The sequence below is a fragment of the Eptatretus burgeri genome, chromosome 17, assembly GCF_056783735.1.
Source record: "Eptatretus burgeri isolate ZD-2024b chromosome 17, Ebu_testis_v1, whole genome shotgun sequence".
NCBI lineage: Eukaryota > Metazoa > Chordata > Myxini > Myxiniformes > Myxinidae > Eptatretus > Eptatretus burgeri.
In genome coordinates, this window is record NC_140977.1 from 10987077 (window position 1) to 11001235 (window position 14159).

Genomic DNA, 14159 nt, shown 5'->3' on the forward strand with positions numbered 1-14159 from the left:
GGGACTGAAACCTGCAGCTGGGGGAGGCAGGAGGAAAGGATTTGGGGATTGATATGCAATCAAAAAATGATGAATGCTCAAGGAAAAGGAAAGTCAGGAAAGTGTTTTGAAAACTAACAGTTGAATGTGTAAGGTTTTTCTTTAAAAACAAAAACTAGGAAGTTTTTGTATAATTTTTTTTAAAAATATAAACTTTTTTTTTTTTTTTTTTAATATAAACTTAAAATATATAAACTAAAAATATAAACTTTTTTTTTTTTTTTTTTAAATATAAACTAGGAAGAAAACTTAGGTTTTACGTTTGAGCGTAAAAAAAACAACTTACGTTTGTAAAGTTGAACTTACTGACATCACCTAGAGTTGAAAACTTGTGTTTGAGCATTATGGCTTAGTTACAATCACCTGAGATGTACATTGTAAAGCGTGAATGGTCCAAATAGCGTAGTTTTTGCCCAAACTCGGGATACGTACTCATAGAGGCAAAGGTGTGTGTGTGTGTGTGTGTGTGTGTGTGTGTGTGTGTGTGTGTGTGTGTGCATCATGGCCCACGTGACGAGGGTTCACGAAGGAGGTTGAAACTACCACTGACAGCCACGAGGGTGTAATAAGCAGCTGTAGCCACACTCTCCGAGGGATCCCGTTGAGAGACGGAAGCATGCCCGACAGTTTACTTACCACCTTCTCTCCGTTGTGCGAATCATTGGAATTTATTTTCCGAGTCATGTGACCGAGTCCGCTACTCGTTCGACCATCCCTTGAAGTTTAACCCCAACATGAGAGTTCAAGACAAAGTGAAGAGGGGGCACATAAACTACGCTTCGTCTCAAAATCCAGTAAACTTACAAACCAACCCAATCCCCTCTTTAATAAAAGAGAACTATAACCAAGAAGAACATCATTGTACACATGGGTCTCTTGTTTGGAGTTTGTCGTCCCTAAACCGCCTGCCAAATGGACCACGACCCTCGGAAACGTACAACGACATCAAAAACAAACAAAAATAATAATAATAAATAACACCCTACCACCATTACAACTACCATCATTACAACTACCATCACCACCACTACCATCACCACCACAACCACTCCTCCCTCCATTGGCAAAACGTTGATTTTTGATTAAAAAAAAAAAACCAAACTCGATGAAGAACACACGAGCTCCAAACGAACAAGCCGCAGATGGCTTCGCGCCCAGTCAACACGGAACGCCCCAAGACCAAAAACATGGAAACCCCATTTCCCTCGGGCGTAGCCATCTCACTTTGCACGGCCATCGTCGCGGCGACGGCGACGGCACCGTGCCCCACTGAGCGCCGAACTCGAACCCAGCAGGCGGGAAACACGGATTTCCACGGCCGCGCCACACGAACGCGATCTCGCTGGGGAGGGCAATGCCGTCAAATCTCGCGGGATTTCCCTGCGAAATCGCGCGCGCGCTGCGACAGTTTTTTTTTGTTGTTTAATGACGGCGTCTCCACTTCTTCTTCTTCTTCTTCATATCAATGCGTGCGCGAAATGAGAGCGAGAGATGAACCTTCAGAGTTTAGGCTTTATTCCATTTGATTGGAGCCGCTTCTGTGGACACACCAGGAAATACAGGTTCAGCTAGGAGTACATAAGCAGAAACGTATACATGTGCAGTTAACCATTGCAGACTAATCCGCGTAAGCACGGAGTTCGATATAATCTCCATTCTCACCAGTCAATGAGCACCTTCAGTTAACGAGCATCAAGTGGACAGCCGATGTCAATAGCAATGCCCCGGGGACAATCACTCGTGCCGCAGAGAGACATCCCCTTATACGCGAGACGCACAACATGTGATCCCGCGTCATGTCCCTTGATTCACGTTAATTCACCACATTCTCCTCACCTTTAAAATGTAACTAGGGGCCCATCTTACACACCATGATTGCTTTAGCTCTATAGGAGTATACATTTCAAGCAACGCGGACTAATAGATCTACAGGAGCATACATGCCAAGCAGTGATTATTTTGAGTTGTAGGAGCATGGAAATGAGCATCGATATATGATATAATGGGCATATAGGAGCATGAGCAGCGAGAATGCCGATAATCCCCTTTACAGATTGAGTCGTCGAGGGGCCTTATTCGTCGACCTCTCCGGGAGTAAACGGCAGTTTCACTTGAGGGAGACCTCGATCCTCTTGGTGAGCCTCGACTTGTGCCGGGGATGACTCCTCGATCGCCCTCGGGGGAACACGGCAGCCCCTGTCGCCTGGCGGAGTTCCTGGGGGAAATGTCAGAAGGAGGAGAGCCAGGAGGTGGTGTACCGGCGGGAGGAGTACTGGCGGGAGCCAGATGGCGAACCGACACAGTGGTCTCCTGCCATCCGGGAGCCTGACATGAGCATACTTTGGGATTAGTGTCAATGAGTTCGACCCTCCACCAGCGGTTCATACTTGCTTTGTCGTACCGGGCGTTTCATGAACACTGTACCGGGGTGGGTCAGCCAGTTGGGCACCGTTTGACTGTCAACATAACGTCGTTGGTGAGTAAACATACGTTCGTGAGGAGTGGCATTTGTGGACGTGCAGAGCAAAGAGCGTATGGAATTCATTGCGTCAGGAAGAGCAACCTCCCATCGCTCGGGGCCCAGTCCTCTCGATTTCAGCGCCAGAGTTATGGCTTTCCAAATAACTCCATTATACCTTTCCACCTGCCCGTTCCCCTGTGGGTTGTAACCCGTCGTTCGACTAGTTGCTATGCCGTGCTCTAATAGGAATTGTTTTAGCCCGGCCGACATGAAACACGGCCCTCTGTCTGAATGTATGTACGAAGGTCTCCCAAACATAGCGAAGACGTCAGACAGACATTTTACGACAGTGCCCGAGGTCATATCCGAGCACGGAAACGCGAAAGGGAACCTTGAATATTCATCAACAACGGTGAATATGTATCTGTTGTCTGTCTCGGTGGGCAGGGGCCCTTTGAAGTCGATGTTTAGTCTCTCGAAGGGGGAAGTAGCCTTGATCAGTCTGCCAGATGCCGCGCCAAAGAATCTGGGTTTTAGTTCAGCACAAACAGGGCATGAAGCATTCATTTGTTTAATATCTTCAACAGAATAGGGAAGATTTTGTTCTGCGTGATTTAAATGTGCCATCCTGGTTACCCCTGGGTGGCACAGAGACACATGGAGGTCTTGCAAAGCCTGACTGATTGTTGCCGAACTGTAGACCCGGGAGAAGGTATCTGCAGCAGGGTTTTCCTTCCCGGGCCGGTAAACAATGTCGTACCTGTAGCAGGCTAGGGTCTATCCGCCATCTCATAATTTTTTCATTCTTAATTTTCCCGTTATTTTTCCCATCAAACATGAAAGCCACGGATCGTTGGTCCGTAACGAGCGTGAAGTGGTTTCCCAGTAAATAATGTCTCCATTTACGCAGCGCTTCGACGATGGCGTACGCCTCCTTCTCTATTGCCGAGTGTCTCTGCTCGCTTCTAGAGAGAGTTCTCGAGAAGAAAGCGACCGGCCGCCCAGACTGATTAAGTGTTGCAGCTATGGCGTGATTTGAAGCGTCCGGTTTCCACCACGAAGGGCACCGAGCTGTCGATCGATAAAACCACGGACTTACTGATATCATCCTTGAGATCGTGGAAAGCTTTCACGACAGCGGCATCTGGTGGAAAGTTTTTGCAATGCACTAGGGGATATATTTTCTCGGAGTATTGCGAAATCCATCTTGCATAGTAAGTTTAACATCCCGATCACCCGGCGCATTGTCTGCAAGTCCTGAGGTGGTGGAAGCTCACGGAGCGGGCGCACCGCTCAGGATCAGGCTTAATTGTGCCGTTGGCTATCGTAGCCGAGAAGGTCAATTGACCTTGCCGAGAATACGATTTCTCGTAGTTGAGAGTCAGATTATATTTTCCAGCAATGATCAAGAATCTGTCCAGATTCCTATCATGTTCCCTCTGATCCCTACCGCACACTGTGACATTATCCACGTAAACAAAAGTGTCTTCGAGGTTTTCATCTGAGATGATGTCGTCCATAACCCGCTGGAAGCAAGCTACTCCATTCGTGACACCGAATGGTATCCTTCTGAACTGGTAGAGGCGCCGCCCTGCCTGGAATGCAGTGTACGGTTTGTCTTCCTCTCGATGGGAATTTGATGATAGGCGCTTCGCAAGTCGATGGTACTGAATACCTTATAATTGGCCACGCGTTCGACCATCTCATCTATGCGCGGCAGGGGGTAGGCGTCGAGTTGGGTGAAGCGATTGACCGCTTTGGGAATAATCGACAACCATCCGTCTCTTATGGTTCTGACTGCTGGTCACCAACACCTGTGCGCGCCATGGCGAATCGCCGGTTCTATAATTCCTCCTCCAGTAATCGCTGGTTTCTGAAGTGATGAAATTCATGTCAGCAGTGGTATATCGCCGCGATTTGATCGCTATCGGTTTGCAGACCGGCGACAAGTTAGCGAACAGCTGGGGGACGTCCACCTCCGCGGTGGTCAGCGCATTTAAAATTAGACGAGGCTTGCTTCCTCCAAAGGGTATTTCGACGCTCGTGTGCTGCTTGAGGACATTATGACCCAGAATTACGTCTGCGCACAAATCACGAAGCACCAGCACCTTTACATCCCGATGCGTGTACCCCTTTACGTCCAATTCAACATTGCAGTACCCTCGTACGCGGGATTGTAGTGAGGTGGCGGCCATGCATACCGTATTGTCAGTCGGGTGGATTACCCATTTCCTGCCCTTCACTAGCGAGCTGTTGACGAAACTTTCAGAGCTACCGGTATCAACCAGAGCCTCAGCCATATGCCCGTTAATTCGCACGTTGATGATAGCCTTGGATAGATTCCCCGGAGAGGCTGCAGTCAATTTATTTTACAGTAGAGAGCCGCAGAAGTGGGTTTATTCCTCCTTAGAGTAGATTTACATACCCTGGCATAATGCCCTTTCTTGTCGCAATTCATGCATGTGGCATCTCTGGCTGGACATTTTTGACGAGGATGCCTTTTGTACCCACAAAAGAAGCATTTACCGACCGGAGCAGTTGCTGAGGAGTTTGACGAGGTCTGCATCCGCTCCTCGGGTGTTTCTCCATCCCTCATGTCTGGCTGTGTCTGTGCCAGTGGGGTTCCTTGGGTTCCCATCGTAGCAGCGTTCATGAGCAGCATTGGTGTCCCAAATGACTCAGATTGCTGCTGAGCCGTATCCATCGCCGAGCCTGATCGACTACCTTGTCAAGAGTGGGTTGCGCTTTCTCTAGTAAGCGTTGCCGTATGTGGGCTGATCTGAGTCCTTGGATGAATGCCTCCGTGTCGCTTCCTTTCGGTGTTCCTCGGCGCTACGGCCCGGAAGCTGCCGTCTTTCCCAGCTGATTCAGAGCTTGCAGGAACTGATCGATTGTCTCCCGGCTGCTTGCTTGCGTGTGTTGAGAAGATGTCGTATGTATACCTCGTTCTTGGGCTTCACGTAGAGCGCCTGCAGTACGTCAATCGCTGCTTCGTAAGTGTCGCACCCCGAGAAGAGCCTGTACACGCTGGGCGAGACATGATTCACGAGAGCGGCAAATTTGTCAGCTCCTCCGCGATGATGGTCAGATAGTGTGAGAAGGAGCAGAACCAATGTGACCATTTCATTTCTGCGTCAGTCGTGTTTGGGTCTGCGTCGAACCTCTCTGGTTTGTAGATCTTGTCCATCTTTGGTTGAGAGAGCCGAGAAAATCAAATGGAATAAATTGAAATGAGAGCGAGAGATGAACCTTCAGAGTTTAGGCTTTATTCCATTTGATTGGAGCCGCTTCTGTGGACACACCAGGAAATACAGGTTCAGCTAGGAGTACATAAGCAGAAACGTATACATGTGCAGTTAACCATTGCAGACTAATCCGCGTAAGCACGGAGTTCGATATAATCTCCATTCTCACCAGTCAATGAGCACCTTCAGTTAACGAGCATCAAGTGGACAGCCGATGTCAATAGCAATGCCCCGGGGACAATCACTCGTGCCGCAGAGAGACATCCCCTTATACGCGAGACGCACAACATGTGATCCCGCGTCATGTCCCTTGATTCACGTTAATTCACCACACACGTATTAATTTTTATCCACGAACATGCCTTCCGTAACCTCAAACCGTTGTAAACGCAGTATCCTTTTAACTGTGCGAAACTGGCCAGTCCGATTCCAGTGATGTGAATTTTTTTGGGGGGGTATTTTATACCTTCCAAGTTCACCATTTTCATTTATTTCCCCTCAACACACGGGAGTTAAAGATGGGTGTATCACAAGGCTTCCTTCCAGCGATACTGGTCCCCCACTTTTATCGCTATATGGAACACGCTTCGTCCTCAAAGTACAATATCAATGTGGAATGATACTCACATCATAAAGACTGCAACTTAATCTGAAGGATTTAAAAATTATTTCCGGCACAATAAAAAAAAAATGGAACTGAAACCAATGAATATCGTTCCCGTGTTGAAGGTGGCAACGCAATAACGGATGTGACGTAACGATTCGTCCATTCTTACCAAAGATAAAAGAAGGCCAGATAGTTCACTCAGTCGTGATGAGTGCAGTGCACAATGGGTTCGCTCAGCCGCCATTTTTGAAGGGAAGCATGGATTTGGAAAAGTTTTTCGAGTAGATACTGAGAATGGATCAAAATACATACATTCGATGGTCACACATCTACAAGTTTCATGATCGATTCTCAACTTCCCATCAGGAAGACCCCACGCACTCAAGGCACGCTTTGAGCCGAACAACTGAGTGGAGGGAGTCGTTCCATTGCAGCAGATGTTTACACTGATGCAGCAGCAGATGCAGAAACTGTTCACGCAGTGGAGTTTGTTTGACACGTTTAACAGCAGGTGTTTTTTTTTTATTTTTATTTTTTAATTAAAAGGGACACCATCAGGATGTTCTTTGTCACAATTCTAAACATTTCTCTTTCTTTTACAGATGCCTTCCCATTCTCAAAAACTTGAAAGTAATTGGAGCTCAGAAAGTCCAATTCATCAAGGGATGGTGTCTTGCCATGTCATGCATCACCTGCTGGGGCAACACCATGAAACAAAAACGAGAACGGACGCATCACCTGCTGGGGCAACACCTTGAAACGAGAATGGACGAATCACCTGCTGGGGCAACACCTTGAAACGAGAATGGACGCATTACCTGCTGGGGCAAACACCTTGAAACGAGAATGGACGCTTCACCTGCTGGGGCAACACCTTGAAACGAGAACGGACGAATCACCTGCTGGGGCAACACCTTGAAACGAGAACGGACGCTTCACCTGCTGGGGCAACACCTTGAAACGAGAATGGACGCATTACCTGCTGGGGCAACACCTTGAAACGAGAACGGACGCTTCACCTGCTGGGGCAAACACCTTGAAACGAGAATGGACGCTTCACCTGCTGGGGCAACACCTTGAAACGAGAACGGACGAATCACCTGCTGGGGCAACACCTTGAAACGAGAACGGACGAATCACCTGCTGGGGCAACACCTTGAAACGAGAACGGACGCTTCACCTGCTGGGGCAACACCTTGAAACGAGAATGGACGCATTACCTGCTGGGGCAACACCTTGAAACGAGAACGGACGCTTCACCTGCTGGGGCAACACCTTGAAACGAGAACGGACGAATCACCTGCTGGGGCAACACCTTGAAACGAGAATGGACGCATTACCTGCTGGGGCAACACCTTGGAACGAGAACGGATGCTTCACCTGCTGGGGCAACACCTTGAAACGAGAATGGACGCTTCACCTGCTGGGGCAACACCTTGAAACGAGAACGGATGCTTCACCTGCTGGGGCAACACCTTGAAACTAGAACGGACGAATCGCCTGCTGGGGCAACACCTTGAAACGAGAACGGACGAATCACCTGCTGGGGCAACACCTTGAAACGAGAATGGACGCATTACCTGCTGGGGCAACACCTTGAAACGAGAACGGACGCTTCATCTGCTGGGGCAACACCTTGAAACGAGAATGGACGCTTCACCTGCTGGGGCAACACCTTGAAACGAGAACGGACGAATCGCCTGCTGGGGCAACACCTTGAAACGAGAACGGACGCTTCACCTGCTGGGGCAACACCTTGAAACGAGAACGGACGAATCACCTGCTGGGGCAACACCTTGAAACGAGAATGGACGCATTACCTGCTAGGGCAACACCTTGGAACGAGAACGGATGCTTCACCTGCTGGGGCAACACCTTGAAACGAGAACGGACGCTTCACCTGCTGGGGCAACACCTTGAAACGAGAACGGACGCATTACCTGCTGGGGCAACACCTTGAAACGAGAACGGACGCATTACCTGCTGGGGCAAACACCTTGAAACGAGAATGGACGCTTCACCTGCTGGGGCAACACCTTTAAACGAGAACGGACGAATCACCTGCTGGGGCAACACCTTGAAACGAGAATGGATGCATTACCTGCTGGGGCAACACCTTGGAACGAGAACAGACGAATCACCTGCTGGGCAACACCTTGAAACGAGAACGGACGCTTCACCTACTGGGGCAACACCTTGAAACGAGAACGGATGCTTCACCTACTGGGGCAACACCTTGAAACGGGAACGGATGCTTCACCTACTGGGGCAACACCTTGAAACGAGAACGGATGCTTCACCTGCTGGGGCAACACCTTGAAACGAGAACTGACGCATCAACTGCTGGGGCAACGCCTTGAAACGAGAACGGACGCATCGCCTGCTGTGGCAACACATTGAAAGGAGAACGGACGCTTCACCTGCTGGGGCAACACCTTGAAACGAGAACGGACGCTTCACTTGCTGGGGCAACACCTTGGAATGAGAACGGATGCTTCACCTGCTGGGGCAACGCCTTGAAACTAGAACGGACTCATCACCTGCTGGGGCAACGCCTTGAAACGAGAAAGGACGCATCGCCTGCTGTGGCAACACGTTGAAAGGAGAACGGACGCATCACCTGCTGGGGCAAGACCTTGGTATGAGAACGGACGCTTCACCTGCTGGGGCAAAACCTTGAAACGAGAACGGACAAATCACCTGCTGGGGCAAGACCTTGAAACGAGAACGGACGAATCACCTGCTGGGGCAAGACCTTGAAACGAGAACGGACAAATCACCTGCTGGGGCAAGACCTTGAAACGAGAACGGACGAATCACCTGCTGGGGCAAGACCTTGAAACGAGAACGGACGAATCACCTGCTGGGGCAAGACCTTGAAACGAGAACGGACAAATCACCTGCTGGGGCAAGACCTTGAAACGAGAACGGACGCTTCACCTGCTGGGGAAAAACCTTGAAACGAGAACGGACGAATCACCTGCTGGGGCAAGACCTTGAAACGAGAACGGACAAATCACCTGCTGGGGCAAGACCTTGAAACGAGAACGGACGCTTCACCTGCTGGGGAAAAACCTTGAAACGAGAACGGACGAATCACCTGCTGGGGCAAGACCTTGGAACGAGAACGGACGCTTCACTTGCTGGGGCAACGCCTTGAAACGAGAACGGACGCTTCACCTGCTGGGGCAACACCTTGAAACGAGAACGGACGAATCACCTGCTGGGGCAACACCTTGAAACGAGAACGGACGAATCACCTGCTGGGGCAAGACCTTGGAACGAGAACGGACGATTCACCTGCTGGGGCAACACCTGCAACACCTCACCGCCACATTTTTTTCTCTTTTCTATGCAGTCAAGGCTCGTGAAAGAGCTTGAACACGGAACGGATGAGAACGCAACATGAAAAGGAACAGCAGGAGTAGGGGGAATGCCAACAGCAGGAGAAAGGGAGCAAATAGTCGGAGACGGACAAACGAGATGCGGGTAATGATAAGGGGTGGACAACATGGACACAAAATTTGGGAGGGGAGGGCAGTGCTTTAACGGGTGAAGAAAAGATCATGGTTTTAGAGGGGGATGATCTGAGATGGTGGTGAACAGCTGTCTTGAAGACCCAGAAGGGAGAGTGAGATTGAAGAGAGTGTGGAAGTTCATTCCACAGTTCAGAGGGAAAAAAAAGAGGAACAAATGAGTGGAGGTGAGCAGTGATCCTGGATTGAGTTAATCAGAAGGGAGTCGTTGGTGGACCTTGTGCATCCTGCATGGATTTGGGGGACAAAGCACTGAGAGGGCCCAAGACCAGAAAGGAGGCGGCAGAGGGCAGAGACCACTGACCTGTTGGCGATGGCCAACTGATCGATTGAGCTTCAGCGCAAGAGATTCCAATGATCATGAAGGCCTTGGCTTCCACGACATCAAACTGAGCAAGATGTGAGCAAAAAAGATCATGGTTTTAGATTGGGGATGATCTGAGATTATGGTGAACAGTCATCTTGAAGACCTGGAGGGAAGAATGAGATTGAAGAGAATGTGGAAGTCGGTTCCACAGTTGGGGAAAAAAAAAAAGAGGAACAAATGAGGAGCAGGTGAGTAGTGATCTTGGGTTATGGGAGTTTCATGGGGTGGTGGTTAATGGTGGACCGCCTGCACCCTGCAGAAACCTGGAGGGAGGTTGAGGAAGAAGCACTGAAAGAGAAGAGGGTATAAAACTAGAAAGGAAGTGGTGGAAGACACAGACCACCCACCTGTCTGCGATGGGAAAGTGATAGGCTGGTAGCAGCATCACTTTGCTTTTCATTTTGTAATATGTGAATACCTTTTCATTCTTGGGGGAAACGTCTCCGCCCTCCCCGTTCTCGATCTCAGGTTGTGAGGTCCCTGATTGGCCAAGGAAGCCCACCCCTCTCATTCTGGGCGGGGTCTTGAGCTGATTCCCGCCCACGTTCGTGGTTGAATGCACGAAGAACAATGCTGCCGGTCAGAGCGAGGGGAAGGTGTATAAATAAAAGAAAAACCCGATCAAAGTAACTCACAGCGCATTTACATTTATTTACCCATTCAACAAAGGAAGGGAAGCTATCTATAAAACACATACTTACCGATATAACTAATCTATAGGACCTGAATGTTGTGTGCTCATGGTTTCCAGATTCGCAACAATATTACTAAAAATCATTGAATGTGGAAGAGACTTCAATAAAGCAAGAAATGCCTGGAACAAGCGGATGAAGAGGAAGAGGTACGAGAGATCAAATCACCAATTTGAGGTTAATCGTGTAAAAAGGAAGGTGAATCTTTTATGTGTCACCAGCAAATAGAGCCCCTCGCTTCGCTGACGGGAATATCAAGAGATGGGGGAGAGGGAGCAAGAAAGGGGAGGGGAGGGAGCGATTGGGGTGGGGGTTAAAAGAGCGATGAACAAAAGTTATGTCTAAACAAATTCAGGGTCAACATTCACATCTCAAAATTCCAACAAGTAAGCAATATTCAGGTATGATATTCTGACCACCAAGTGGTTTTCTTCCCGGGACCATGTGGACATCGTGCACTGGATGTTACGTACCCTCAAATCAGGGAGAGGTCAGACAAACGCCTCGACAATATGCACATGGTGAGGGCACACGTCACGCAATGGTCGACTCCAGAGTCAAACTCGTCCAGAAGGAAATTCAAACCAAAGGGGGAAGAGCAGACAACTGTTACATGTGTTCAGATGTCATCACATTCACACAAGAGAACATCAACGATAGAGCAAAGTTGTGCACAACATGAATAAAAACAACAGGATTCTCATGAACCCCACAATGCAATTCCCACTTCTCCCCCCAAATTCCCAGGTAGCAGTAATAAACGTACAGGAACTCCAACAATAAATGTAGTGGGCAATGAAGGATGTGGGGCTGTGGGTGGAGGAGGTGAAGCGGTTTCACCAATGCTTGCGTTTAACAACGGTCGCCCTCCCAACACCTCCAGGATGCGAGTTGCGACTTGGCCCTGTGGAAGTTCTGGGGCGCCCACGCTTCCTCTTTACAGGTTCTGTGAAAGAAGAGGGTGCGGATTGGGGGAGAAAAAGAGAAGTCAACAATTTTAATTTTAATTTTTTTAAATTTTTTGAAAATAATATCAAGTTGCAATTTAAAATAAAAATCCACAAACATATCAGCAATTAGATGAACAAGAGGAAGGAGCGTGAAATGACGAGGAAGACAAAGAAAAACAACGATAAATGAAACCACAGTAAAGAAAGACAGATAATGATGAAGGGACGTTAAATTGCGAACTGAATATCAAACTCGAGCGAAGTCGATGGCACGCCATTGCAAATCCCCCATCTGAAACAAAGTCGAAAGATGGAAAAAAGAGTTCCACCAGGAATTACCAAACATAAACTTTTTGGGTCCCCCCCCCCCGTTTTGGCCCTTATGACCCCAAGTCCCCTCAAGGCATGAACCAAAGGCCAGATCCAAAAAAAACCCCCACAAAACATAACATTTCATGCATCCCCTAACGTTGATTGCACGTACAAGGATTCATGAAAGAATGTTTTAAAATATGCCCATAATTGCATTTTTTTGGCATTTGACCTTTTCACCCCACCCTAAGGGTACAAAAGAGCAGTGTAATTTTCAAGGGGCGGGGTCAAAATTATCCTGCTTTTTCACCCTCGTGCCATGTGGTGAACATACCTACCAGGTTTATTGAATTTCTTCTGCATAACCAGTTAGGAGACAACGTGACGGAGACAGACAAAGACGGACGGAGCAGATTACAATATCCTTCCTTTTCCCCCCAAAAAAGCGTGGGGATAAAACCTGATATTACAACCTCTCTCTCCCCCCAAAAGGACAAAACACTTCATCCGGAAAGGTTCGACGTCTCGAGAACATCTGGGTCTACGCCTCATAGCATCTCAATTGAGCTAGTTAAAATACCTGCTGCACACCTTTATAAAGCACATGCTGTTTTGCAATGTGGGAAAAATTTATGCAGGTAGTTGTGCTAAAAAAAAAAAGTGGTAGATGTGCAATGACAATACGGTACTAAAAAAAATAATTTAACCTTTGGTGTGCTTTCCTAATACGTTCCGCAACAGTGTACATGTAATGGTTCAAAAGTCAACAAGAAAAAGAGCAATCAGAGATTGCAGACCCTCGCCAGGACTTGTTTTGTGTGGTGTATTTGGTATGGCGTTTGTGTACTGGTGTGTTACGTAATTAATAAGACAACTGGAACTGCACCTTTTCACAGCTGGCAGTAATGACCGGGTACCATGACGTCCCACTTTGATTGGACACCTGAACCTGACTGATGACGTTTCAAAAAATTATTATTCAATTGAATTTAGAATTGGATTAAAATACATTCTATTCAAATGGAAGACCAAAGAGGTACAAGTCCTGCAATGGAGTCATCAGAAGGAACCTAAACAAGAAAAAAAAAGCAAAGATGAAGTCATCAGGAGGAACTTGGATAGATTCCGGTTTCAGTTGTGGCTCCTCCACCCTGAAACCCATCCAGGCACAGCCAAGTGAGCCTTATTAAAATATATTATATATACATATATATATATATATATATATATACATACATATACAATATACAGACATATTGTTGCAGGCCAGTGGGGTCGGGTGAGAAGACCACTAGGTGGGGGAAAGCTACGTCAATTCCCACCAGCCTCCCCGGAATTGTAGGCCGTCGTTCACGGATAATTCCGTGATGCGGTGGGTCGCTTAACCGACCGTGGACGCCAATAACTCAACCGTGACCATGACCTCGGGTCTTCCTGTCTAGAATCAGGTTACCAAATTAACCAAGCGGTTTAACCACCAGGGAACCACACCCTCGGTACTCTTTATCCGAACAGGATCACTCTACCAACTACGGATCACCTTTCCAGATCGGATGCAGCCGAGCAGCTCTACCAAGGACCAAGACAAAGGCGAGCTGGGAACATTTCTACAAATATTATTTATTTACAATAAGCGAGGAAAAGCATGTGGCACAACAAAAGATTTATAGGGGATGTAATGCAGGGAAAGATGACAGAGGTGTGGGGTGCGACAATTTTACAAGCAACTTACAAAGCAGACAGTGCAGACTTGACACGAGATTAATAAAAGCAACAATCACAACAATAAAAGATCTTATACAGGCTTACTTAACGGACAGGCGCCAACATACTCAGACAAAAAATACCGAATGAAAGGCAAAGGACTTTTCCAGCCAGGGAGGGAGGGAGTTGAGGTTACAGTTTTTGGTACCTGAACGTTTTGGGGGAAGGGATGCTCTGTGGTGCGGC

The 14159-nt window shown here is 48.0% G+C and overlaps 1 protein-coding gene and 2 long non-coding RNA genes across 4 annotated transcripts in view; all 3 read right to left on the reverse strand.

Annotated features, from left to right (window-relative positions):
- Positions 1–1428, reverse strand: part of LOC147009302 (sterile alpha motif domain-containing protein 10-like) — a 44901-nt gene extending 43473 nt beyond the window's left edge. For both annotated transcript variants that reach the window (XM_085862176.1, XM_085862175.1), the window contains exons 1-2: positions 1264–1428; positions 1–17 (exon numbers count right to left, since the gene is read on the reverse strand). The exon at positions 1–17 is cut by the window's left edge and continues 180 nt beyond it. In XM_085862176.1, coding sequence (XP_085718302.1) covers positions 1–17; positions 1264–1276 — 30 coding nt within the window. In that variant the 5' untranslated portion in view covers positions 1277–1428. The remainder of the gene's footprint in view (positions 18–1263) is intronic.
- Positions 1429–5744: 4316 nt separating this feature from the next.
- On the reverse strand, positions 5745–6073 carry LOC147009303 (uncharacterized). Its single transcript, XR_015052891.1, has 2 exons — positions 5915–6073; positions 5745–5790 (listed from the first exon to the last, which is right to left on the reverse strand). It is a non-coding gene; the product is annotated as an uncharacterized LOC147009303 (long non-coding RNA).
- A 5747-nt stretch (positions 6074–11820) lies between these two features.
- The window catches only part of LOC147009304 (uncharacterized), a 28641-nt gene continuing 26302 nt past the window's right edge, over positions 11821–14159 (reverse strand). The window contains exon 3 of the long non-coding RNA XR_015052889.1: positions 11821–11893. This is a non-coding gene — a long non-coding RNA (uncharacterized LOC147009304). The remainder of the gene's footprint in view (positions 11894–14159) is intronic.